This window comes from Ailuropoda melanoleuca, chromosome 9, assembly GCF_002007445.2.
Source record: "Ailuropoda melanoleuca isolate Jingjing chromosome 9, ASM200744v2, whole genome shotgun sequence".
In the NCBI taxonomy this organism is placed as follows: domain Eukaryota; kingdom Metazoa; phylum Chordata; class Mammalia; order Carnivora; family Ursidae; genus Ailuropoda; species Ailuropoda melanoleuca.
Genome location: NC_048226.1, coordinates 103,278,264 through 103,303,903, shown reverse-complemented (window position 1 = coordinate 103,303,903; position 25,640 = coordinate 103,278,264). Strand labels below are relative to the sequence as shown.

The 25,640-nt window shown below is 49.2% G+C and overlaps 3 protein-coding genes and 1 non-coding gene across 13 annotated transcripts in view; 2 read left to right on the top strand and 2 right to left on the bottom strand.

Annotated features, from left to right (window-relative positions):
• PPP1R16A (protein phosphatase 1 regulatory subunit 16A) overlaps nucleotides 1-20,063 on the bottom strand; it is a 39,979-nt gene extending 19,916 nt beyond the window's left edge. The window contains exon 1 of the mRNA XM_034668831.1: nucleotides 19,936-20,063. The gene's annotated coding sequence lies outside the window, so the exon portion shown is untranslated. The remainder of the gene's footprint in view (nucleotides 1-19,935) is intronic.
• Nucleotides 1,628-1,706, top strand: LOC117803867. Its single transcript, XR_004627995.1, has one exon. It is a non-coding gene; the product is annotated as a small nucleolar RNA SNORD22 (small nucleolar RNA).
• An 86-nt stretch (nucleotides 20,064-20,149) lies between the features above and the next one.
• Nucleotides 20,150-23,947, top strand: FOXH1 (forkhead box H1). 8 transcript variants are annotated; one of them, XM_034668830.1, is made up of 5 exons: nucleotides 20,150-20,531; nucleotides 21,820-21,908; nucleotides 22,359-22,518; nucleotides 22,880-22,984; nucleotides 23,073-23,947. In XM_034668830.1, exons 3-5 carry the CDS (start codon nucleotides 22,465-22,467, stop codon nucleotides 23,910-23,912), a joined length of 999 nt encoding a protein of 332 aa, XP_034524721.1. In that variant the 5' UTR covers nucleotides 20,150-20,531; nucleotides 21,820-21,908; nucleotides 22,359-22,464; the 3' UTR covers nucleotides 23,913-23,947. The 8 variants fall into 8 exon arrangements, with proteins under 8 accessions (XP_034524721.1, XP_034524716.1, XP_034524715.1 ...); XM_034668825.1 differs by having other exon boundaries at nucleotides 22,115-22,518; XM_034668824.1 differs by having other exon boundaries at nucleotides 20,150-20,520; nucleotides 21,809-22,518.
• A 97-nt stretch (nucleotides 23,948-24,044) lies between these two features.
• Nucleotides 24,045-25,640, bottom strand: part of KIFC2 (kinesin family member C2) — a 7,729-nt gene continuing 6,133 nt past the window's right edge. For all 3 annotated transcript variants that reach the window (XM_034668810.1, XM_034668808.1, XM_034668809.1), the window contains 3 exons: nucleotides 25,423-25,552; nucleotides 25,072-25,328; nucleotides 24,045-24,983 (listed from right to left, as the gene is read on the bottom strand). In XM_034668810.1, the coding sequence (XP_034524701.1) occupies nucleotides 24,729-24,983; nucleotides 25,072-25,328; nucleotides 25,423-25,552 (642 nt within the window). In that variant the 3' untranslated portion in view covers nucleotides 24,045-24,728. The remainder of the gene's footprint in view (nucleotides 24,984-25,071; nucleotides 25,329-25,422; nucleotides 25,553-25,640) is intronic.

Here is a 25,640-nt window from a genome sequence, read left to right as displayed (position 1 = left end):
TGAACCCTACCAAATACCTGATGTGGGAAAATTTTTATCAATCACAAAAAAGACAACTGGACACTGTGCCACACAATGGAAGAGCAACCATCTTATATAAAGCAGTCTTCTTAAACAATAAAAAATGAAACAGAATCTGATTAAGGTTTGATACAACTACCAGTTTCTAGGAAATGCAGGAGACAGAGAACAGGTCAAAGGGCACCACAGAGGCACAATCAGAAAGATCGATGATGTGGGAAACTATAAAAACAAGTGACTAAGTTTCTTCAACAAATAAACTGAGTAAGAAAACAATGATGGTTGGGGAACCTATATATTTAAAGAAGCTTAAGAGACATGTGCAACATATGTACCTTTTTTGGATCCAAATTCAAACAAATCATAAAACGTATAATAATGATATTTATGAGACAATTAAAGATTTGAACACTGATTATATTAAGAAATTACAGTTAATTTGTCTAGGTATTGTGATATATTTTTTTATTTTTATTTATTTTAATTTTTTTTTTTTAAAGATTTTATTTAGGGATGCCTGGGTGGCTCAGTCGGTTAAGCATCTGCCTTCAGCTCAGGGCATGATCTCAGGGTCCTGGGATCGAGTCCCATTGGGGGGGGGGTCCCAGCTCAGTGGGGAGCCTGCTTCTCCCTTTGCCTTTCCCTCTGGGTGTGCTCTCTTTCTAGCTCTCACTCTCTCTCAAATAAATAATAAAATATTTTAAAATATAAAAAGTAAGGATTTAATCTGCTTATTTGACAGAGAGAGCACAAGCAGGGGGAGTGGCAGAGGGAGAAGCAAGCTCCTGGCTGAGGAGGGACCCCAATGCGGGACTCAATCCCAGGACCCTGGGATCATGACCTGAGCTGAAGGTGGCTGTTTAACCAATTGAGCCACCCAGGTGCCCCTATTACTGTAATGTATTTTTAAAGTATTCCTTCTAGGGGCTCCTGGCTGGCTCAGTTGGTAGAGCCTGCGACTCTTAATCTCAGGGTTGTGAGTTCAAGCCCCATGCTAAGTGTAGAACTTTTTTAAAAAAAGTATTCCTTCTAGATATAGATACAAAAATATTTACAAATTTGCTTCAAAATAATATAAAAGATACAGGTGAAACAAAACTGGCATGAGTTGATAATTGTTGAAGTTGGATGATGAATATATGAGACCACTGTACTACACCTACTTGCATAGATGTTTGAAATTTAACATTAATAAAAGCTAAAAAATTTTTATTTCACTAGGGTAGACCATATACTGGAACATAATCCAAGATTCAGCAACTTTATAAGGAATGAAAACAGAGTATGTTCACTGACCACAATGGAATTAAACTAGAAATCAGTAACAAAAATATATCTGGAAAAATTCCCAAATATTTGGAAGCTTAATAGCATACTTCTAAATAGCCTACAGTCTAAGGTAGGAATCAAAATGGAAATTAGAACATATTTTGAGCTGAATGAAAATGGAAACATACATATCAAAATATGTGAGATACAGTTAAAGCAGTGCTTAGAAGGAAATGTTTACCTTTGATTGCTTAAATAAGAAGGTCAAATCAATGACCCAAGCTTCCACTTAAAAAGCTAGAAAAAGAGGGGAAAATTAAACCCAAAGTAAAAGAAATCCCAGTGAAGAAACAGTCACATGTCTTACCTCCTGTCCTAGTCCCAGAGCCTGTAACAGTGAACCAAAGTAAAAGAAAATACTAATAAGAACAAAAAATAACGAAATACAAAATAGACAAATAGAGGAAAATATTGAAACTAAAAGCTATTCCTTTCAAACAAGTGACCTGGGGGGCCCAGTCAGTTAAGCATCTGACTTCAGCTCAGGTCATGATCTCGGGGGCCTGGGATCCAGCCCCATATTGGGTTCCGTGCTCAGTGGGGAGTCTGTGTCTCCTTCTCTCTCTGCCCCTCCCCCAACTCATGCTCGCGTTCTCTCTCTCTCAAATAAATAAATAAAATCTAAAAAAAAAAAAAAAGCTGTTCCTTTGAAAATCTCAATAAAATTGATACACTTTTACTAGACTGATCAAGAAAGGAGAAGACAGGGGTGCCTGGGTGGCTCAGTTGGTCAAGCATCTAACTCTTGGTTTTGGCTCAGGTCACAATCTCAAGGTTGTGAGATCAAGTCCCACAATTGGCTCCATGCTCAGCAGGGAGTCTGCTTGAGATTCTCTCCCTCCCCCTCTGCTCCTACCCCTGCTCATGCAGGCATGCTTTCTTTAAAATAAATAAATCTTAAAAAAAAAAAAAAATAGAAGACAAAAATTACCAATATTATGCATGAGAAAGGGGGCATCACTACAGACCTCACAGATCATGAACAGATTAAAATGGTAATGTTCTGAACAATTTATGACAATAAACTCAACAACTTAGGTCAAAGGTCAATGAACTAGAGCCCACAGACCAAATTTGGTCTACCACCTGTTACTATAACTGAAGTTTTTGAGAATATAGCAGTACTCATTTGTTTATGTATTGTCTATGGCTGCTTTGTGCTACAACGATATAGTTGAGTAGCTGCAACAAACACCACGTGGCCTAAAAAGCCTAAGATATTTACCATTTGGCCCTTTTATAGAAAAAAATTGCATGTTTGACTTAGATAAATGAGCAAATTACCTAAATGAAACAAATTATCAAAATGAACTCAAAAAGAAACAGAAAACCTGAATAGCCCTTTATCTATTAAAGAAGTTAAATCTGCAGTTAAAAACTTTCCCAAAAAGAAACTCCAGGCCCAGATAGTTTCATTGGTAAATTACATCGAACATTTAACAAAGAAATAATACCAAATCTACAAAAGCCCTTTCTAAAAATAGAAGAGAAAGGAACACATCCCTACTCATTTTATAAGGCCAGTATTACCCTGACTCTAAAACCAAAGACATAACAAGCTAAGAATACTACATGCCAATTTACTTATGAATAGCTTCAAAAATCCTTTTAAAATTATTTCGAAACACTGAATCCAGTATTACATAAAAAGGATAACACATCATGACCAAGTGGGGTGTATTACAAGAGCAAAAAGTTGGTTTAACATTTTAAAAACCAAAATAGTTTACTATTTTTTAAAAAACCACACAATTGAATCGATAAAAGCAGAAAAAGCATTTGGCAAAATTCTACATCTGATCATTAAAAAAAAAAAACTTAGAAAACTAGGAAACTTCCTTCTTTTTTTTTTTTATTATTTTTTTAAAATTTTTTTTAAATATTTTATTTATTATTTGACAGAGATAGACAGCCAGCAAGAGAGGGAACACAAGCAGGGGAAGTGGGAGAGGAAGAAGCAGGCCCCTAGCGGAGGAGCCTGATGTGGGACTCAATCCCGGAACGCCGAGCCTGATGTGGGACTCGATTCCAGAGCCAAAGGCAGATGCTTAACGACTGTGCCACCCAGGAGCCCCCTAGGAAACTTCCTTCTATTCCTCAGTTAAATCATGCCTATGGGAAAAGAATGAACACTTTCCTCCTAGGATCAGGGACACCAACCCTGTTCAACATTATACTAGAGGTCCTAGCCAGTGCACTAAATCAAGAAACAAAAAGCATGCAGATTGGAAAGGAAGATGTAAGACTCTTTAGATTCAGAAAGCATGTAGATAGGTATATAGAAGACACGTAGGAAATTCTCAGCGGTGCCTCGGTGGCTCAGTCAGCTGAGCGTCTGACTCTTGATTTCAGCTCAGGTTATGATCTCAGGGTCATGAAATCAAGCCCCACATCGGGCTCTGCACTTGGCATGGAGTCTGCTTGGCATTCTCTCTCTCTCTCTCTGCTCCTAGCCCCACCAAGTAAATATAAATAGACAAAATCTTATTTAAAAAAAAGAATAATTAAAAATTTTAAAAAAGAGGGACACCTGGGGGGCTCAGTTAGTTAAGTGCCTGCCTTCGGCTCAGGTCATGATCCCAGGATCCTGGGATCGAGCTCCCACTAAGGAAGGAGACTGCTTCTCCCTCTGCCTGCCCCTCTACCTGCCACTCCCCCTGCTTGGGTGCTCGCTCTCTCTCTCTGACAAATAAATAAATAAATAAATAAAATCTTTTTAAAAATCCTTGGTAATCTACAATGGGGATACTATCATAAATATATTTATCAAGGTTGTGAAATACAAGGACCATATGTCAAAATTAACTGTATGTCTCTGTACTGCCAACAAACAATTGGAAAATGTAAAATGTTCATTATCCTTTACAAAATTAGTATCACAAAGTACGGAATACTTTGACACCCTTTCAAAAGGTAGAGTCTAACCCACTTTTCCTTCAGTATGGGTTGGACTTAGTTACTCCTAACAAAAGAAAACCCCAAAAATGGCAGAAACTGAACAAACAGAAAATAAGCAAACAGAAATGGCAATGTATAACTTCCGAGATTAGTTCATAAAAGGTAATGCAGCTTCTTGCTTGCCCTCTCTTGGATCTCTGGTGCTGGAAGAACTTAGCTGGTATGCTGGGAAACATGTAAGCAGTCTACAGAAAGGCCCACGTGTGAATAGCTGAGGCCTCCTGCCAACAGCCAGGTGAGGGCACCACCTCATAAGCACATCCTTCAGCCCCTGTCTAGCCGTCCAATAATGCAGTCCGGACTACCCTAACTGCAACCACAGGAGACCTTGAACAAGAACCACCCAGCTAACCCATTTTTGAATTCCTGACCTACAGCAACTGTGACACAGTAAATGTTTATTGTTTCAAGTCACTATATATTTTTTTTCTTAAGATTTTATTTATTTATCTGACAGGGAGAGAGCGGGCACAAGCAGGGGGAGCAGCAGAGCGAGAGGGAGGAGCAGACTTCCTGCTGAGCAAGGGGCCCAATGCAGGACTCGATCTCAGGACCCCAGGATCATGACCTGAGCTGAAGGCAGACGATTCACCAGGTCACCCAGGCATCCCAAAGCACTGTATTTTAGAGTAATGTGATACACAGAAATAGACAATACAAAGTGAAAATTAGTAAAAGGAAATCTCACTTAGAATGGAGTCCGGCGGCCAGCAGGGGGAGCGCTCCTGTCAATTACACACCCAACAGGGACCTTCCAAGCGGCTACTGGCTTTAGCTACCACTTGACTGCCCCTGCCCAGGCAGGAGGAGGGTTTCCTGCTCCCTGGCAGCAGTGGAGCCAAGGAGGACAAGCCACTACACTTCCAGCTCCCAGTTTACTCCCGGACTTCTAATTGACAGCAGCGCCCAGCTCCCCCTTTCCTCTGTAAAAGAGCTCTGCTCTCCTTTGCTCTGCAGACCTGCCTGTGGATTTGCCAGAGCTCGCTCGTTCCAGGTTGCAATTCCCTGCTGTTCCAGAATAAACCCATTTTCGCTGGTAAAATAACTGGCAGTTTTATTTCTAAGGTTAACATTACTTGGTGATCAGAAGTGAGCTCCATCTTTTGAACTCTGGCCTTAGAAGAGGATAATATGTAATAAAAACTATATTTTGCATTGAGTGATGGGAAAAAAAAAAAAAAAAGAAGTGAGCTCCAGAAGACTCCCAACAGCTCCGAGGCTGCTGGGCAAAAAGGTGTCTGTACCCACAGAGCCAACTGAGCCACCCTAGAGTTTGAGGGGATGTTTTCTCCTAGATTTCAAGCTCTGCCCTCCATGCTTTATGCAAGATGTGTTTTAAGGCCTTGTTTTTTTCTGAGAATACCTATTTAGTCTTCAGTCCAACTCCTATTTGGAACTGGACTGTTCTATTGCAACCATGCTGGCCTTTGGTCTGAGTCCTCCTGCAGCTGGGCTATTCCTGTTGAAACTGTGCACTTTAGGGATTGTTGTCTTTGCTCTAGAGAAAAACCACTAAGAAACTGGATCCCAGTGATCAAAATGCTTCGAGGGTGTCCTCCTACAGGGACCCTCCTGTTTTACATTTAAATAACTATGGTCTCTCCACATGCTCATTGATAAGCAAATGGACTGACTTACCCAAAAGTAATTTAGAACATTAATGGCCATTATGGGGAGAAAGGAAGGGAAGGAGAGAGGAAAGGAGGAAGAAAAAGGGGAAAAACCTGAATGGGACGCATATTTTAAATGATTATTTTGAGGCTTCCAAATGTTTTCAGGATTCTAAGTATGCCTCCTTGAAAAACACTATTTCTGAATTAACTGAGCCAAACAAACAATTGAAAGGAGTCGAAATGGCTTCTGAGGCCTCCTGTTCCCAGACACACAGCGACTACCTGTGCTCAGGCCTCACCTCTGGTGCTATTTTCCTCTATTCTCTCTGCCAAACTTCCTTTTTCTCTGAACCTCTCCTGAACCCATTAAAACCTGCCCCTTTACAGTTAAGTCTTCTTGGGCGCCTGGGTGGCTCAGTCAGTTGAGTGTCAGACTCTTGATTTTGGTTCAGGTCATGGTTTCAGGGTCGGGAGATGGAGCCCTGCGCCAGCTCCACGCTGGGTATGGAGCCTGCTTAGGACTCTCTCTCCCTCTCCCTCTGTCCCTACCCCTCCCCACCTATGAGCACACTCTCTCTCTAAAAAAAATAAATAAATAAATATAAATAAAAATTTACAGTTAAGTCTTCTGGGGCGCTTGGCTGGCTCAGTTGGTAGAACATGAGACCTTGATCTCAGGGCTTGTGAGTTGGAGCACCAAGTCAAGCAGAGAGATAGAGTAATTAAATTAAAAAATAAATAAAGTTAAGTCTTCTGAGACTCTAAATAAACCCTGGGGCGCCTGGGTGGCTCAGTCGGTTAAGTATCTGCCTTCCACTCAGGTCATGATCATGGGGCTCCCTGCTCAGCAGAGAGCCTGCTTCTCCCTCTCTCCTTCTGCTGCTCCCCACAGCTCCTGCTCTCTCTGGCCCTGTTTCTCAAATAAATAAATAAAATCTTTATAAACAAATAAATAAATAAACCCCAAGTTTCTTATGTTCCCTAGACTAAGGCCAAACTGTGAGCCATAGTTAGAGTGTCCTAATGTGACTGAAGGCCCCCCAAGGACTGCGGAAGAATTTCACACAGTTACCCAAACTTATTACCTGGCCTCTCAGATTTTTACCAATCAGGCCCCATGTTATTCGCAAGAGCCAGGCAAAATACTGGATGAAGCTAGCCAGAAGGGAACATCCAGAAGGGGTTTTACAGCAACAAAACCCTAACTTTGGGCAAGATGCGAGAACACTAGCTAGAAATCTCTACAGAGCAACAACAGAAGATTTTCCCAAGCCTGTTGACTGGAACAAAATTCATGTGTGTACACAAAAGCCTGACGAACCTGTTCATAATTACGATCCACTCCAAATTGTCTTTAAAGAAAATTCTGGTCTTCCTTTAGATGCTAGGTCCACCCAGGGAGCACTGAATTCCATGTTTACAAACAGGCCGATCCAGGTCTTTCCGCTTTAGTTGAAAGGACCAGGATGGAACTATGTCAATTCCAGATTTAATCCGGCAAACCACACCGTTCACGTGCTAGATGAGTCCACATAAAAGAAAGACCAATAAAATTCTTTTTTTTTTTAAGATTTTTTTTATTTATTCATTTGAGAGAAATCCAGAGAGAGCACAAGCAGGGGAGAGGCAGAACTGGAAGCCCGACATGGGACTTGACCCCAGGACCCAGAGATCTCGACCTGAGCCGAGGGCAGACGCTCAACCACCTGACCTACTCAGGCACCCCGACCAATAAAATTCTTAATTTTCAACTCCGGGACAGGAAGGTTCCTAAACAAACCAAACCACTCTGGTTTCTGCTGTTGTTGCAAAGAGCCAGGACATTGGTAAAAAGACTGTGACACACTGACACACTCCAGCCAGCCTTTCGAGTGTCCTACTTCCCAGTGGTGGGGCTCCGAGGAGCCACTCTTTAGAGCCCTCCCTCATAATCAGCTTGGAGAAACCGTCACCTGATCAGAAACAAATCTCTGTCCTTACTGACAGCAACCCCACTGCTATAAAGCAGTCCCTGCCTCAAAGTCCTAAAACAGTTCGAACAGTGGGAACCTCCAATGAACCTCAACATGTTCCTGTCTCTGAACCTGTTCCCTTTGTCTAGGCCCTTTGAGAGATATGCACCCTTTTCTCCTTAGTCCCTCTACCCCTATTCGTTATTGGACTGAGGTCTTAGAAAACTGTCGTGCCAGAATCTCTTTCTCATAAAGGGGGGAAATGATTCCAGGATTTGACAAGAGTAATCAAAATAGCTAACCAGGGGAATTAAACGACCCTTTGCTATCTTTTATATGCTCTGTCTCTGACTATAGCTACCACCCTCCTTATGGGTAAAAACCTCAACTGATACTGGCAGAATCCACAATGCACCTCCCATCAATATTCAAACAGATCCCTCAAAACCTCTCCGCAGAATTAATCAATACCTAGAAAGAAGCTCTTTTAAGGCATCAAGCCCATAATAGATTACAAGCCTCAGGGCCTCATTATCCCCTCACTAGTCCCTGGAATGCCTCCTGTTACCTGTGAGAAAACCCAAGCACCACAGGAAGGAAGTCTGTCCAGCACGTCCAAGCAATAAATAACATCGTTTTGGCTCAGCACCTTCTTGCTCCTAATCGCCATGTGCCATTCGCACTGAGAGCAAAGTTCTCGCCATAACTGACCAGTGTGGTGCGTCTCCAGGTGAGCAGAAGAGCCAGGATCCGTTTCTCTTCACTCGGGAAGAATAGCAATAAACCTGGGCAGTAATGCCCAGGGCTACAGAAGGTCCTTCTTACTTTTTACAACCCTTAAAAGCTAATTTGGATGATGGAAAGTTTTCCAAGGATCTACTTTATTATAATACGTGGATGATTTGCTTCTCTGCTCCCCTTCCCAAACCTCTTCACAGGAGACAGCACCCACATGCTAAAACTTTGGGCCTTAAAGAGCCATAAAGTCTCCCCACACACACCCCGCAAAAAACCCACAGTTTGCTCAAACTCAGGTTCAATACTTTGGGATCTCATCTTGAAACAAAGACTACATCTGTAACCAGACAAAACCCCCCATGACTGCTTCATGCTGAGATCACCTTGGGACCCCCCATGACAATGGGCAGGAAGCTACTGTGAGGAGGGCAGAGGGGTCAGGTTTAAGTAAGGTGCTTATTTAAAGGATGAAAACAGGGGTGCCTGGGTGGCACAGCGGTTAAGCGTCTGCCTTCGGCTCAGGGCGTGATCCCGGCGTTATGGGATCAAGCCCCATGTCAGGCTCCTCTGCTATAAGCCTGCTTCTTCCTCTCCCACTCCCCTGCTTGTGTTCCCTCTCTCGCTGGCTGTCTCTATCTCTGTCAAATAAATAAATAAAATCTTTAAAAAAATAAAGGATGAAAACAGGGTGCTGGACTGGGCTCCGCTGGTGGAGCACAGGACTCGATCTCAGCGTCATAGGTTTGGGGCCCCATCTTGGGTGTAGAGATCACTGAAAAAATTTAAAAATCTTTAAAAAAAAAAAAAGGATGAAAATGGTAAGTACGGTGCTTGGCACGCTACTGAAATCACTGAGAGGGTGCTCTGACCTCTGGCTACTTGAACACACACGCTGTCCATGCCCTTAATCTAGCCTGTACTTCAGCCAACGGTAAAACCATAAGCATTTATACCAATGGCTGCTGTGCCTTTGAGGTAGTTCGTGACTTTGGAATGTTATGGAAACAGAGAAGTTTCCTCACCTACAATGGGGATAACATTTAAAATGGCTCCTATGTCCAAAATGTATTACATGCTATACTTTTGCTGGCCACTCTGGCTATTATGAAGTTTCCTGGGCATTCCAGATTCGACTCCCTGGACGCCAAAAGGAAACCACCTCACCACTTTTTCCATCAAAAAAACGCTGCTTTCAAGGAAACCAGTAGCCAGACCTCTGTCATGGTCCAAAGGGATATTCTCCCAAATGATAATTTGGAAAAGTTGACAAGAGATATCCAAGAATTGGCCCCAGACATGAAATCTCGTAATTATTGGCTCAGTAAGAAAAGAACTCTGCTTTGGACCAAATAACAATCCAGAGCCGCCAGAAATTCTCAACCGTGTGCTGCTTCCCTCCGTACGTGCACTAACCCGCTGGTCCACTGTCAGAGTGGCAGCGTTCATGAACCAATATTGGTGGGGAAATAGGAAAAAACGATGCAATAAGTGCCCACCTTGCTTTTCCCACCAAAGTATAATCCAAGGAAACCTGCTGGCACAAGTGACTTTCAGACAACTTTTCCCATCTCACGGGTATAAATATATTTTAGTCATGGTTTGTATGTTTTCTCACTGGACTGAAGCTTGCTCTCTTAGACAGGCCAATGCTTCTTCTGTGGCTAAAATTCTGTTAGAAAGGATTACTCCCATCCAGGGCCCCCCCCTGAACTTCAGAGTGATCAGGGAACTCATTTTACTAGTCAGGTGCTGTGACAGCTCTGTGCTGTTCAGCCAGCTTTACGAGACTCACTATGCATACCATCCTCAATCCTCAGGGTTAGCCGTATGTACTAACAGCACTATTAAGACCAAATGCGCCATCTGTAGACCGACCTTCCAAATACCTTGGCTAAAAGCACTGCCATCAGTCCTTCTAAAGCTCAGATCCACTCCCTTGGGAACTCACAGATTCTCACCCTTTGAGGTAGTCACAAGATGTCCAATGCACTTGGCTTCTCCTTCCCTTGACCCACAGTTGATAAAAGCAGGTATGTTTCAATATTGTAAAGGCCTAATTGCTTCCACTAAAAGTAAACATGCAGGGCACCTGGGTGGCTCAGTCAGTAGAGCGTCTGCCTTCGGCTCAGGTCATGATCCCAGAGTCCTGGGATCCAGCCCCACATCAGGCTCCCTGCTCAGCGGGGAGTCTGCTTCTCCCTCTCCCCCTCCTTGTGCTTTCGTACATGCTCTCTCTCTCTCAAATAGATAAATAAAATCTTAAAAAAAAAAAAAAAGGAACCATGCTTTGGGGCGCTTGGCTGGCTATCAGTAAAGCATGTGACTCTTGATTTCGGGGTTATAAGTTTGAGCCCCATGTTGGGTGTTTTATTACTTAAATAAAATCACTAAAAAAGAAAAGTAACCATGCTTTGATAGAGCAGTCTTTTCACAGTACATTCCCAGGAGACAATGACCTGAAGCATCACACCTTGCAAACTGGAGACTTTGTCTGTTGGAAAAGACTTTTCAACCTGAAAAGGCCCTTATCAGATACTGCTATCCACCCATGTGCCACCAAACTCTGAAGAATAGACTCTTGGATTCATGAGATCCACCTAAAGAAAGCACCAGAACCTGAGGGGCCCCTCACCATATCTGGTGACCTGGAAGTAAAAAGCCCCCAGAACTGAAGCGGACGTCTAACGAGAGAGACAGCTTTCCCAAGATGTCCAGACTAGGCCCCTATACCTCTTTCTCACTATTGCTTCTTATTTCTCTTTCAGGGAAAGACAATGCCCTTGTCTGCATTTCCCAAACCCTTACAAAAGGGGGAAACCTCTTCTATGATTACGGCCTTTTGGAAACAACCTCATCACGATCCCATGATAAACTAATTTTCAATTGCTTTTTCTGAAGTGTTAGAAGGTTCAGAGTTCACAAAAGTCTTCTTTCATCTGAAATAGTAACTGACTTTGGCATTTTATTCAAATACAAAATCTCTGAATTTGCAATCTTATAGGCTGTATTATTTGTAACACATTTGGTTCCAAACAGTTCTTTTGAAATAATAATTGTTGGGTTTTTTGGGGGGTTTTTTTGGTTTTTTTTTTTTAAAGATTTTATTTATTTATTCGACAGAGATAGAGACAGCCAGCGAGAGAGGGAACACAAGCAGGGGGAGTGGGAGAGGAAGAAGCAGGCACCCAGCAGAGGAGCCTGATGTGGGGCTCGATCTCAGAGCACCGGGATCACACCCTGAGCCAAGGGCAGACGCTTAACGACTGCACCACCCAGGAGCCCCGAGATAATAATTGTTTTAAAACATCTTTGAAGTTTCGCTGTTTTGCACAAAATTCATCAGCTATTGCTTCATGTTTATACCTGCACTGCATCTTCCCAAATGCAGCTAGTTAATTCTTTCAGCTCATTCCTGCAGGACCCACTACTCTGCTTCCATAATCACTTACACAGAAACTTCCAGGAGGCATATGTGACTCTGGGTTTGCCTCTGTGGGAAGAACCCTCGTCTCCGAAGTCTGAGTAAGTACCCATAAATATTTCAGTTGGGTACTTTCCGACCTAGAGTCCTGGTTTAGAACCATCGTACAATAGGGGCGCCTGGGTGCCTCAGTCGATTGTGCGCCTGACTCCTGGTTTCGGCTCGGTCATGATCTCATGGTCATGGGATCTAACCCCATTGAGCCCATCTGTCAAACTTTTTATTTTTTTTTTAAAGATTTTATTTATTTATTCGACAGAGATAGAGACAGCCAGCGAGAGAGGGAACACAATCAGGGGGAGTGGGAGAGGAAGAAGCAGGCTCATAGCGGAAGAGCCTGATGTGGGGCTCGATCCCATAACGCCGGGATCACGCCCTGAGCCGAAGGCAGACGCTTAACCGCTGTGCCACCCAGGCGCCCCCTGTCAAACTTTTTAAAAACCAGTGTACCCAATACGGTGATGCCGGCTCTATGCTTCGGGATGATCTCCAACACTTAAGACCTTGATAAATATGGACTACGGATGGAAGTGCCTGAGAGTTCTCCCTCCTAACATTCCTTGTTACTCAACTGTGGCCTTAAATGGTTTCCACATACTGTGCAGTTTCCTTCCTGCCTAAGACATGACAACCAGGAAAGGTCCTCCCTGGTACTGAGTGACAAAACCAGTAAATATGGAGAATCTGCCTCTTGATTAGTGATGCTCTCAAAGAAAGATCTTAATCAAAAGGGGAAATATGAAGATCAATAAAGGCAAAGTTAGTTTAGAATGCAGTCCCAAGGCCAGCAGAGGAGCTCTCACGCCCTACCACTCCTTGTCAATTGCACACCCATCCGGAAGAGACATACCTAGCACCGTGGTTACGCGGTTTACTACCCCACCAGGACGAAGGTTTCCTTCTCCCCCTAGCAACAGTCCAACCAATGAGAAGCCATTATACTTAGAACTCCCAGTTTACTCCAATGGGCTTTCAGTTTACAACAGCACCTCCCAGCTCCCCTTCTCTATAAAACAGCTTTCCTTTGCTCTGCTCTGTTCCTCTCCTTCATTGTGCAGACTTGCCTGTGGCTTTGTCCCAGACTACAGTTCTCTGTTATGCCCAAATAAATGCATTTTTGCTGTCAAAATACATGGCAGTTTTACTTTTAAGGTTAGCACAGAGACCCAAATAAATGTAGAAATATACCATGCTATATATTGTTAAAATGCCAATTCTCCCCCAAATAGATCTAAAGCTTCACTACAATCCCAATCAAAATCCCAGAAAGCCTTTTGGAAAAACTGACAAGCTAATTCTAAAATTTATATAGAACTGCTTAATATCTTGAAGAGCCAAAATGATTTGAAAAACAGAAGCCAAGTTGGATAACATATTACTCGATCTTCAGACTTTTGGTTTTCAACAAAGGTCTTAAGGTAATACAATGGGGAGGAGGGTCCTCAAAACATGGTGCTGGAATGACTGCATATCTGTACATAAAACTGATCCCTAAACTCTATTCTCACCATAAAGAAAAAAACGGACAAACTGGACTTCATCAAAATTAAAAGTGTCTAGGGGCACTTGGGTGGCTTAGGGGTTGAGCATCTGCCTTGGCTCAGGTCCTGGGATCCTTTGGTCCTGCTCAGTGGGGAGTCTGCTTTTCCCTCTCCCTCTCCTACTCCCCTTGCTTGTGCTCTCTCTCTGTCAAATAAATAAACAAAATCTTTAAAAATTAAAAAAAAAATTTAAGTGTCTGCTGTTTAAGACATGGGTAAGAGAGACGCCTGGATGGTTCAGTTGGTTAAGCGTCTGACATCAGCTCTGGTCATGATCTCAGGGTCCTGGGATTGAGCCCCACCCTCAGGCTCCCTGTTCAGCTTGGAGTCTACTCGTCTTTCTCCCTCTGCCGCTCCCTCCTGCTCGTATGTGCGAACTCTCTCTCTCTCAAATAAATAAATAAAATCTTTTTTAAAAATGGGTAAGAAAATTAAAAGGCAAGCCATATTTGCAACATAGATATATATAGATATCTAGATAGATAGATATCTATATATATCTAGCAAAGGACTTGCATCCTGAATATGTAAAGAATTCTTAAAACTTGATAAAATAAACAATCCGTATTTTAAGGGCAAAAGATTTGAACAGACACTTCACAAAAGAAGATATACAAATGGTCAGTAAAATATGCACAGGAAAAGATGCTCAACACCACTTTCACTGGAGAAATGTAAATTAAAGTTGAAATGAGCTACCACCTCACGTCCACGAGAATGGCAAAACTTTTTAAAAGGATGGCAATACTTAATGAAAAACATGGAACAGGTAAATGATACAACCGTTCTGGTAAAGAGTTTGGAGCTTTCTTATAAAGTTACACACACTTCAACCCATCATTTCCATCATTTCAGCCAAGAGAAACAAACATATGTCCACATAAAGACTTTTATGCATGAATATTCGCAGCAGCTTTATTCCCAATATCCCCAAAGTGGAAAGAACCAAAATGTCCATTAGTAGACGCACATATGGATTAGATGGTGGTGTATCTGTACAGTGGAACCACTCAGCAAGAAAAAGAGAATGAGCCACTGATGCCTGCACCAACCCAAATTTCCAAAACCTTCTGTCTGGTGAAAGAAGTCAGACACAAAGTGTTCATTCTGTAGGATTCCATTTATGTGAATTTCTAAAAAAGGGACACTGAATCTACAGAAAAAGCACATTGGTAGTTGCCTGGGGCCCAGTGGAAGGAGGACTGACCCCAGAGGGGAATGACGGAACTCGGGGGATGAGAGAAATGCCCTACATCTGGATTATGGTAGTGTTCACAAACGTACATCTAACAAAACCCACTAAACCACACACTTAAAATAGGTGCATTTTACTGTATGTAAATAATACCTCAATAAAGTTTGGTGTAAAAAAAAGGACACATTTCAAGTTTTACCCTCTACAGCCTGCATGGTCTGGCCCCTGCTCACCCTGTCACCTCCTTGCACACGTCCTCTCCACCCCCACTCAACACTGGCCTGCTTCCTCTTCTCCACCTTGGAAACCTCCAGCTCCACGGCCCACAATGGCTGGGAGCTGAGCCTAGAACCACACGCTGGGTTTGAAATGGCAGGAAGCTGAGGAGACGGGTCAAGTCTCTTGACCTCTTTCCCTCAGTTTCTTTATCTGTAAATGGAATGATAATCGTACTTTCTTTATAAGGTTCTTAGGAGGATTCAATGAGTTAACATAACAGTATTTTTGGTATCTAGCACAGGGGTTGGCATACTACTGCCTGCCATCTGTTTTTGTATGGCCCATGAGTTAAGAATGGCTTGTGCATTTTTTTTTTTAGATTGTATTTACTTGACAGAGAGCAAGAGGGAGTGGGGGGTGCAGAGCGAGAGGGAGAAGCAGGCTCCCTGATATGGGACTCAATCCGAGGACCTGGAGATCAGGACCTGAGCCAAAGGAAGACACTTAACCAACTGGGCCACCCAGGTGCCCCACTATCCAGCTTTTCACAGGAAAAAAAACAAAACAAAACCCTGCCGACCCCTGGTCTATCACATGTTTATTTGATGCCATCATCTTCATCATCACTCCCACTTTGCTGTTCCTTGTGTCTGGAAAGTTCTTCCACCAGATCTTAGGATACCTCATTCCTTTTCTGTAACTCAAATCACAATTTAAATATTACCTACTTAGAGGTCTTCTGTGGTTACCTTGTCACTCTCCTATCTTTTCACCCTAATTGTTTTTTTAAAGATTTTATTTACTTATTTATTTGACACACAGAGAGATAGAGAGAGCGCACGAGCAAGTGGGGAGGTGCAGAGGGAGAAGCAGACTCCCTGCCAAGCAAGGAGCCTGATGCAGGACGCAATCCCAGGACCCCGGGATCATGACCTGAGCCGAAGGCAGTTGCTTAGCCACCCAGGTGTCCCTCTTTTTTTTTTTTTTTAAGATTTATTTATTTGAGAGAGAGACACGTAGAGGGCAGGCACACCTGCATGTGGGGGAGGGACAGAGGGAGACTCTCAGGAAGAATCCTCACAGACCTCGATCTCACAACCCTCAGATCATGACCTGAGCTGAAATCAAGAGTCAGCTGTTTAACAGACTGAGCCACTCAGGCTCCCCACTTTGCTCTAATTTTTGACATGCCATTTACTGTGTCCTTCCCTGCTGTGTCCTCAGAGCTGACTGAGCCTAGTGCCTGACTTGTAGGAAGTGCTTAATAACTGGGTTCCTGGCACTGGGGGCTAGTATAGACTGTAACCCAGGAGCCTCTGAGCTTGTGGGTGAGCTGGTCTGATGGAAAAGACCATCACTCAGCTGTACTACAGGTGTGTCAGGGCTGGAAAAATGGGAGGTCCATCAGTAATGGCAAGGCTCTGTCCTGTGCCTCTGTCCCTCCTGTCGCACAGGGAGGGACATTCAAACCTACTGGACAGTGGGAGGGCTCTGCAGGAAACCGACCCTTCATCTGAGGCATGGAGGCTCCCAAAGGGTCACCTGCATCCACACCATCCTCCCTTCCTTCCAAGACAGGAAAATATTCGGCGGGGGGGGGGGGGGGNTGGGGGGGGGGGGGGGGGGGGGGCAGGGTGTGAAGCTTACACAACATACCACGAAAAATCAACAAAACCACAAAGGTCATATCAAAGAATGGCCCAAGCCTCAAGGAATCTTGGCATGGCAAGACAGGGATGAGCATGCAGCACAGGACTCAGGCTCTTCAAGCCACTTCACAGGGCAACCACCCAACCCTCCACCTCTACTCTGCAGCCCAGCCCCCTCCTATATGCCTAAGACCTTGAAGATGTCAGTCACTCCTCTGCCCACGTCCACAATCTCCATAATCTTTCTGGATCTCCACGGACCTCCCCATTCAAGCTAACTCCAACCCCTCCCCCTCCCCCACACACTCCTCTCCCTCACACTGAAACTTCTTTGAAGACTTGTCTGCAGGCTCCATCCCCATGGCCTCACCTCCCATGCGCTCCTCTGCCAGTACCAATCTATTCAATCTTTGGGTTCGTCATAGCTGCCAAGAAAGCCCAGAATGTAACATCCACCATCAGACCTTATCATAACTGCCCTAAAAGTGTTCCTGGCAGTTGAGCTCCTCATCTTCCCTGGGACCCTCACCCCTGGACTTCTGTAAAGCTAAATGGTCCCATCCTTCTCTCTGCCTGCTGTGCTGATGAGGCCCTGCCCAAGGCCACAGAGCTGGAAGGGGTGGGGGGAGGTTTGATCTCTCCCTTCCACCATCATACGGGTTCAGTATGGTGGCAGCATGACACACACATAGAAGAGTGCTCAGGGGTCAGGTGAGAGGGACAGAGGATGGGGGCTAGTCAGCAAAGGCAGATGAGTGTTACTCAGAAGTCTGTGAGGAGGGATTTCAATAAGGAAAGTACAAGAATCAGATTTGCATTTCAGATCAATCACTCTAAGATGAGAAGGATGGGGGCAAGGGGCTAAGACAGAGCCAAGACCAGTCAGGGGAAGTGCTGTAATCCCAGAGGGTAATGAAGAGCCACAGAGGCAGGTTATTTGGTGGAAGGGATGGACAGGAAGGGCCAGAATCAAGGATATTTAGGAAGAAGTTCTCAGAGAACCTGGAGCTGAGGGAAGCGCCTCCCAGATGTGTTGCTTTGGCTAATGAGTAGACCATGGCAGAGGCCCCAGGGTGGGATGCTGCAGAGAGCAAGATGGAGCCATTCAAGCAGGAGAACTGTGTCAAGCAGTGACACAAGCAGGTAAAGGTACTGCAGCCACAAGATCCTGCCACGTCCAGCATCACCTCACTCTCCAGCACTGACAACCAGCACAAGCAGAGGACGTCTGCTGGGCCCCAAGACTGGTTAAATCCCTTTAAAAGGGGAGGGTTTTTGAAGCAAACTCTCAGACTCTTCGGACCTGACCCGCGTAGACAGACAGACCCCCTCAGTCTGACCACTTCAGAAAGGCAGCTGCTGCCCACGGCTCTGGCTGGTTGGTCTCCGAACAGGACCGAGACGCTTCCCTGCTTGAACATAAAAAGCAGTAAGTGCCGTGAGCTGACGCGGACCCGCCTGAGACCTCATCTCAGCCGCCGCCCACAGACTGACTTCATGTTTGGTTCGTGAACTCCCTACCCCCTTGTTATCTTGTTTGCTGTGTGCCCTATAAGAAGCCAAGTTAATCACATGGTGAAATGTCACTGCGTTTGGAATCTTAAACCTGCTTTATATTAACCTTGCTTTATGACTGAATAAAGCTGACACTGTGGAAAGACATGACTCGTGTGTGCACTTTCACAGCGTGTTCAGGACAGGTGCTCTCAGGGTGCTCTCAGAAATGAGTCAGTTGTGATGTTTCCTCATAAGAAGCCAACAACATTAACTGCTAATCTTGACTGTCTTCCGGTGACCAGGAAGAGTGAGGACACATCAACTTCTACCATTGCCATCAAAGTCCACCCAGCCAAAAACCTCCCTTTTTGGTGTGCTAGGTCACGGGAGGTTAGGAGGCTCACCTCACACCAAAACTGCACACAATGGAGACAGCCTGCTAATAGAGACCAAAGACCCAGAAATCCCTAGAACACAGAATCCCAATATTGAGTTCACACAATCAGGAACCCTCTTCCCAGGTGTCTGCCAGCCCTTTGCTGGCAGGGGAGACCAAAGTCCGGGCACACCCCAAGCAGGTGAGAGAGGAGGCCAGGACCGAACAGCGGAGCCAGGGGAGGAGGCTCCAGCCAAAGGGAGGAAATCCAGCCCATGCATCGGGAGGGAAGGAAGGAAGGAAGGACCTTCTAAAGCTTCCCCACCTCAGCTCTGAACAAGAGCTTGGGGAGCAAGGAAAGGGGGACACATCCATCACAATGAGGAGCCTAGAGCTAGGCTTTGTGCAGGCTTCTTCAGGCAGCCCTTCCAGAACTTGGCCCCAGGGCCCCAGGATGGGGCTCTCCTCACTGCCCCTGAAGTGAACTAGGCAGCACAGCCAGGAGCAGAGGCCCCTTTACATTTCTGGGATTCAGGACAACCCCAGTTCCGCCCAGGGAGGACAAGGAGCAAAGACACCCATGAGGGCTCACTGCTGGGCCAAGACAGGGACTGAAAGAGCACTGTCGTGCCCTCGCAGCCAGCTGCACCCCCAAGTTAAAGATCCAAGAAGAAAAGCAAGGCCAGACTTCTGAGGAGGGATAGCCCTTCTCTGGCGTCCATAAACCTGGAATGACTCCATACATGCCTCGGCTCTCTGCACCCATGGAGATTAATCCCACGGCTGCCTCAGCCCCTGCTCCAGGGCCTTGAGGGGACCCAACCAGTCCTGGATACTCCCCCACAGGCCTGGCGCACGGGGCCGGGCACTGGGACACGCTAGTGCTCCTCGCTCTGACCCTGGTCTGAGAGGTGGCGCCCAGGATCCCCACACGGGAGGTCACCGGAACCCCGAGAGCCTCCAGTTTCTCGTCTGGCCTCGCTCCAAAGCCCACACAAAGCCTGGGCATGTCCCTTCTCGGCCAGCCCGAATTTCCCAGCTGCAAATGCAGAGACGTCTAGCGCAGCCGACCTGACCAACAGGTTGCAAAAATGAAAACAACTCCACACACAGATCAAGGGGAAAAGCCCTCGGGGGGCCCTCACTTCACAGGCTGCCACCCGAGAAGCCGCTCCCGACCCGTGGCACCCTGCGCCCAGGTGGGGCCTGCAGAGACTCGCGCCCCGGCGCCCGCCTCCCCGAGGGCCGGCAAGGCAGGGCTCCCGAGGACGCCCCGCTCAGCTCTTCGCCCTCCGCGCCCCCCGCCGCCTCTCCCTCCCCGGCCGGCCTCCTCTCCCGCCGCAGACCCCGGAAGTCCCCCCCTCACCTTCCGCCTCGCGCACAGCGCCGCAGGGCAGCCGATCGGTTGCCGTCCACCGCCCCGTCAGCCCCGCGCTCCTCTGGGCGCCGCGAGGGCGGGGCCCCGCGCCCGGCTCTCGCCATGGCAACGCTACACTTCCGGCCCGCGCGGCCCGGAGCCGGAAGCCGCGGCGCCCCACGGGAGCCTGGGGGCGTGGCCGAGCGGCCAGGGGGCGGGGCCTGCCCCGAGAGAACAGCTGCCGGCGGGGCGGTGTGAGCCTCTCCGTTTGGGGGGGGGCGGGTGTCTTCTGCTTGGATGGGGCGGGAGGGGCAGCAGTCAAAAGGCTCCCGGGAGGGCGGCCATCTATTTGTGCTGGGCTTCCAAGGAATAGTCGGAGTTCACCCGACAAAGCAGTCATCACGGACGGAGGGAAAAGCATACCTTAAAGTGGAAGGACCCGGTGCACTGGAGCAACGGGAAGTAACGGAGGTGGCGGTTTAGGAGGGCGGGGGAGAGTGGCCACATAGGAGTAGTCCGGACTCAAGGAGCCTTGAACGTCAAACCAAGCAAGGGAGGACCCGTGGAGGGGACGTGGCTAGGAAGCCATAGATGGTAACAGCACGGTGAGACACGAGGACCCCCTCAAACTAGAGCTCGGTGAACGGAAAGAGGTGGCGTAGCAGTTCAGAGGCATCCGCGGGACGCCTGAAAGGAGTCGGAGAGTGAAGGGGGCAGTGTGGTACTCCACATTACATCATCCATTTCGGCCCCAGTGCACCTCCCACACTCACGCCTTCCCTCAGCACCTTAACACCAGTAGAGTACCTACTGTATGCTGCAGATTTTCAAGCATTTAAGAGTATAATGGGGGGGGGGCTACCCACGAAAAGTTGAATTCTTGGAGTAGAGTGATAGAAAGTGTGTTTCTGTGCTCTTGTGATTTCCCTTGGGTCTGGGGGCCCTGATACCAGCACCAACCAGCACTGCTAGTGTCCTGGGCCCAGTACCCTCTCGAGCAAACTTGCTGGTAAGGAGCAGGGCTGGGCTTTGAGTCATGGTACAGAGCATAGCCCTTGACTAAGTCAAAGGCCTCCACAGATCAGATCGCCACAGAGAAGGTGAGGGGACAGAATAGGCTTTGGGAATTGAGAGGACCAGTGAGTCTCAGGGCACCTGCCAGAAGCATTTTTCTGGGACCACACTAATGGGGCAGGTCCTATGCCTGCTAAAACCCTCAGAGGCTATAGCCAGGCCTGAGCAGGGTGTGCTAGCCCCCTCACCCACCCATCCTGAGCCTCCACTTTCTTCCTACTAGAGTACCCCTCCTCCACTCAGGCCAACCCCCACCTGCCCCAGGGAACATCTGTTTCTATGTAGACTAAGCCTCAGGGCCCTGTGGCCACCTGGGAAGCCTTCCTGTGTGCTCACACAACACACCTGCTCTCACTCCTGTCCAGGTGAAGCCAGATGGTCCTTGCCTGCTCCCCTGGTCAGGAACTATGACCCATGAAGCCATATCCTCAAGGCCTGGCCCCAAGAGGTGTCCAGTAAACCCCTCTGGCTAGGAGGCCTCTTCCTCCACACACACATACCCAGGACCACTGTCCAAGTGCCCCAGAAGAACGAGGGGCATGCTCCTGGGTAGCAACCTTCAGAGTTTGGACCCAGTGGACCAAAAGAGGAGAAGGGAGGCAACCCTGCCTCCAAAGAGTCCTCTGGGGCCAGGGAGGTCCAACTCACCTAGGGCCAGTGAGGTGCACAATAAATGAGAGCTCCCACTGTTAACAGGCACCAGGGAGGGGAGGAAAGGTACCTCCAAGGCCTTGGGAATCTACTGGGGCCCTGCAGCAGCCCCTGGGAAAACTCCCTGAATTAACTGTGTCCCTATTTTTTTCCTGAGGTTTCCTCCAGGAAGCCCTCCAACCACCATCTAGGTCCAGGAAGCTGCTCAGCCTTGAACTCTGGGCAGGCCCCACCCATTCTTGGCAGGTCAACTTTGGGTAAATCGACTCCTTCAGCTATTAAATTGGGAGCCTGAAGCCCAGCCCAGCCCAGAGAGGATAAAGTAACCTTAGGTCACAGGCCCCTTCCAAAGGCTTTTCCTTCCAACTTGTAGGGGGTACTTTAGGCAACCCAAGGGTGAGGAATGAGGCCTGGGTGGCCGCCTGCAGCCCCCAATGGAATCTTCCCTGCCCCTCCCTTCCAGATTAACTGAAACCTGCTAATTGTGGCAGCCCTCTACACACTCCCCTCCCCCACCGCCGATTCCTCCCTCCCTTTGCCTCCCCTCCCCTCCCCCTTCCATCCGAATGATAAAGGGTCTGGCCCGCCAGACCCGCCGGCTTCAGGCCCCCAGCCTTGCCTCACCACACTGCCCCATTGCCTTGCCTTGCCTCCACGGGCCGGGCCCTTGCCCACGTTGCGTGCCTCCCCTGCATGGGGCCCTGCAGCAACCCACGCCTGGGGCTTCCTGGGTCCGAGTCGTCTTCCCAGCCCCCCAAGAGGAGGAAGAAGAGATACCTGCGGCATGACAAGCCCCCCTACACCTACTTGGCCATGATTGCCTTGGTGATCCAGGCCGCACCCTCCCGCAGGCTGAAGCTGGCCCAGGTGAGAGGGACCCCCGTTTTCCCTCACACTCGGTAATCGGACCTTTCGCCAGACCCGTCCCCCCCACCTACTCCTAAGCTCAGACTCTGGCTTCCATCCCCACCTGGCCCTACCCAGCTGAGCCAGTGGGGCCAGTCCAGGCCTGAGCACCAGGGGAAAGAGCCCGAGGTGCTCAGGCAGGACCCTTCCCTTGGAGCTTTTCTTCCCTCGGGCGCAGAGGTGTTCTGTGGGCGGCGGGGCGGGGGGACGACTTGTTACGACTCCCCTAAGCCCGGCTGTGGGGGAGGGGCGGTGCTGCCCCAGCTCCGGGTCCCGGCTCACTGCGCGGCGCCGGGCCGACTGGGCCGGTGGGTGGTTTCAGATCATCCGTCAGGTCCAGGCCGCGTTCCCCTTCTTCAAGGACGACTATGAAGGCTGGAAGGATTCCATCCGCCACAACCTCTCCTCCAACCGATGCTTCCGCAAGGTGGGGTAGTGCGAGGGTCGGAGCTGGGGCGGAAATCCTGAGTGTCTGGGGTCGGACGGCCCCACCCAAACCTCCCCACCCCCTCCAGGTGCCTAAAGATCCAGCGAAGCCCCAGGCCAAGGGCAACTTCTGGGCAGTCGACGTGAGCCTGATCCCGGCCGAGGCGCTGCGGCTGCAGAACACGGCCCTGTGTCGGCGCTGGCAGACCAGGGGTGCGCGGGGAGCCTTCGCCAAAGACCTGGGCCCCTATGTGTTGCACGGCTGGCCCTACCGGCCGCCCAGTCCCCAACCGCAGCCCAGTCCCCAGCCGCAGCCCAGTCCCCAGGCAACACCCAGTGAGGGCTTCAGCATAAAGTCTTTGCTAGGGGACCCCAGAGAGGGGGCACCACGAAGCAGCCCAGGTTTGGCAAGCTCTGGGCACAGTGGGGAGAAGGTGATGCCCACTCCACCCCTGCCCTCTGAGAGGCCTCTGTGGCCCCTCTGCCCCCTTCCTGGGCCCAGGAGAGCAGATGCGGAGACTCCCCAGGGGGGAACCAGCAGGCCCTCGCCCCTCTCCCCTGAGCACAGAGCCTGGCCCCTCCACTTACTGCAGGGTTCTCCAGATCCTGGGGGACTGTCCGGCGGGAGTCCTAGGGCCTCACTTTGGGGGCAGCTGCCCACCTCTTACTTGCCCATCTACACTCCCAATGTGGTAATGCCCTTAGCTCCACTGCCGTCCACAACCTGTCCCCAGTGCCCACCTTCAACTAGCTCAGCATACTGGGGGGTAGCCCCTGAAACTCACGGCCCCCCAGGGCTGCTTTGGGATCTAGATGCCCTCTTCCAGGGGGTGCCACCCAACAAGAGCATCTATGATGTGTGGGTTAGCCACTCCCGGGATCCAGCTACCTCCACCCCAGGCTGGCTACTCTCCTGGTACAGCCTGTGAAGCTCCCAGGGGAGGGGAGTTTTCCTCTCCTATCCCTTCCTGCCACCACTGGCTTGTTGGGGAACCAAGGCCAAGAGGTCCAAGAGGTGCCTATGGCCACAGCAGTCTTGAAACACCAGGCACCAGCAGTGGTGAGAATCCACGGTGTTTATTGGACTACCCCACAAAGGGTTGGGGTCGGCCCAGTCACCACCCTGGCCCTGATAGTCAGTCACGCCTCTCCTACCCCCAGAGGCAAGACTGGAAAGAGTGGGGGCTTTGCTTGCAGCAGCCCCTTCCTAATCCCACTTTCTCTGTCCCTCTCTGTCCATCTATCCTTCCTTCCATCCATCCATCACCATGTGTCACTTCCCCTCCCTGGCTCCGGCCTGGGGGAGGGGGAACCTAAACGGTGGCCCCAGCCTGAGTCCTGTCCTTCCTCATCTGCCTGGGAACTGAGGTAGCAGCACCTTTTTGGGGAAAGGAAATAAAAATCCTACTTGGTTGTGGGGGGGGGGGAAGATAACAGTAAAGAAGTAGACAACATTTTAATGCCAAGTCTGATTGTTGGCGATGGGGTGGAGATTGGGATAACCACGTGGTGGGGTCTACCTCCCGCGGCTCTGGCACCCCCTGCTGTGGCCGCGATAACAGCAAATGGTGATAAGGAGGGAGCTGAGGGCCTGGGGGAGGGAGGGGCAGTCATGTCCCTAGCTAAGTACTCCTTATGGGGCAAGGGAACCAACTGGGGGGGGGGGCAGTGGGCCCCCAGAGGTCAAGGAAGTTGTGCGGGTGTAGGAGCTTTGGTGCCTCTGCCGGCAGAGGCGCGACTCCAGACTACGACGGCATGTTCTTTTGGGTCCCAAGGGCCAAGCTGGAGTCGCTCTCTGGGCCGGGACTTGGAGGGCTGCCGGGGGACGGCGTGGGAGTGCAGGGGGTCCCGGTGAGTGGTGTGTCGGTGCTAAGGGAAGAGGGCGTCCCAGAGCGCGGGGCCCTGCAGCGCCGGGCTGGCCCCAGCTCCACCTGGCCCACTCGCTCGGCGAACTTCAGCGAGCATACGGTCTCGCCCAGATCCTCCGGCCGCGTGGAAATCTGCGGGGAAGCGGCGCAGGTGGGCGGGTCCCGCCGGGCGGCGCTTGGCTGGCAAACCACCCCACGCCTGCCGACGCCCGACGCCCACCTGCAGGAGCAGCACCGCGGTGGCGCCAGGTCCCAACGCAGGCTGCAGCAGGCGCGTGAGCTGCGAATCGCGGAAGGGCACGTGTGGCCGGCGGGCCCGCAGCGCAGCCATCACGCCCCCCAGGGCCAGCAGCGAGCGATTGATAGTCCGGGCCTCCCGCAGACGCTGGGCGCCATCTCGGTCTCCCCGCGACGTGCTGGCCGCCCCTGCCTTCCAGGCACGCTCGGATCCAGCCAGGTCCACCAGGTGGAGGGTGCCTGCAGGGCCGAGCGAGCCGGACGTGGAGGGAGCCCTGGTCTCGGGTGCTGCGAGCCCCCCCCACCCGCGGGGCTCAGGTGCGCGCCTCGGTACCTGCGGTGCCTGGCCCGCGCGGCGGGGACGCCGTGCGCAGTGTCAGCGTGACCAAGGCATGCGACCGAGAGCTGTGCCGATTCTTGGTGGTGGCGGCGGTGGCCCGGTTGCTCCTCCCCAGACTCAGCATCTGGAGGGCGGAGCAATAGGACCTGCCCGCTGCAGGGCCTGCATCCCTAAGTGGGAGCCCAGGCGGGGCCTTGGAGGGTGGGGTGGGG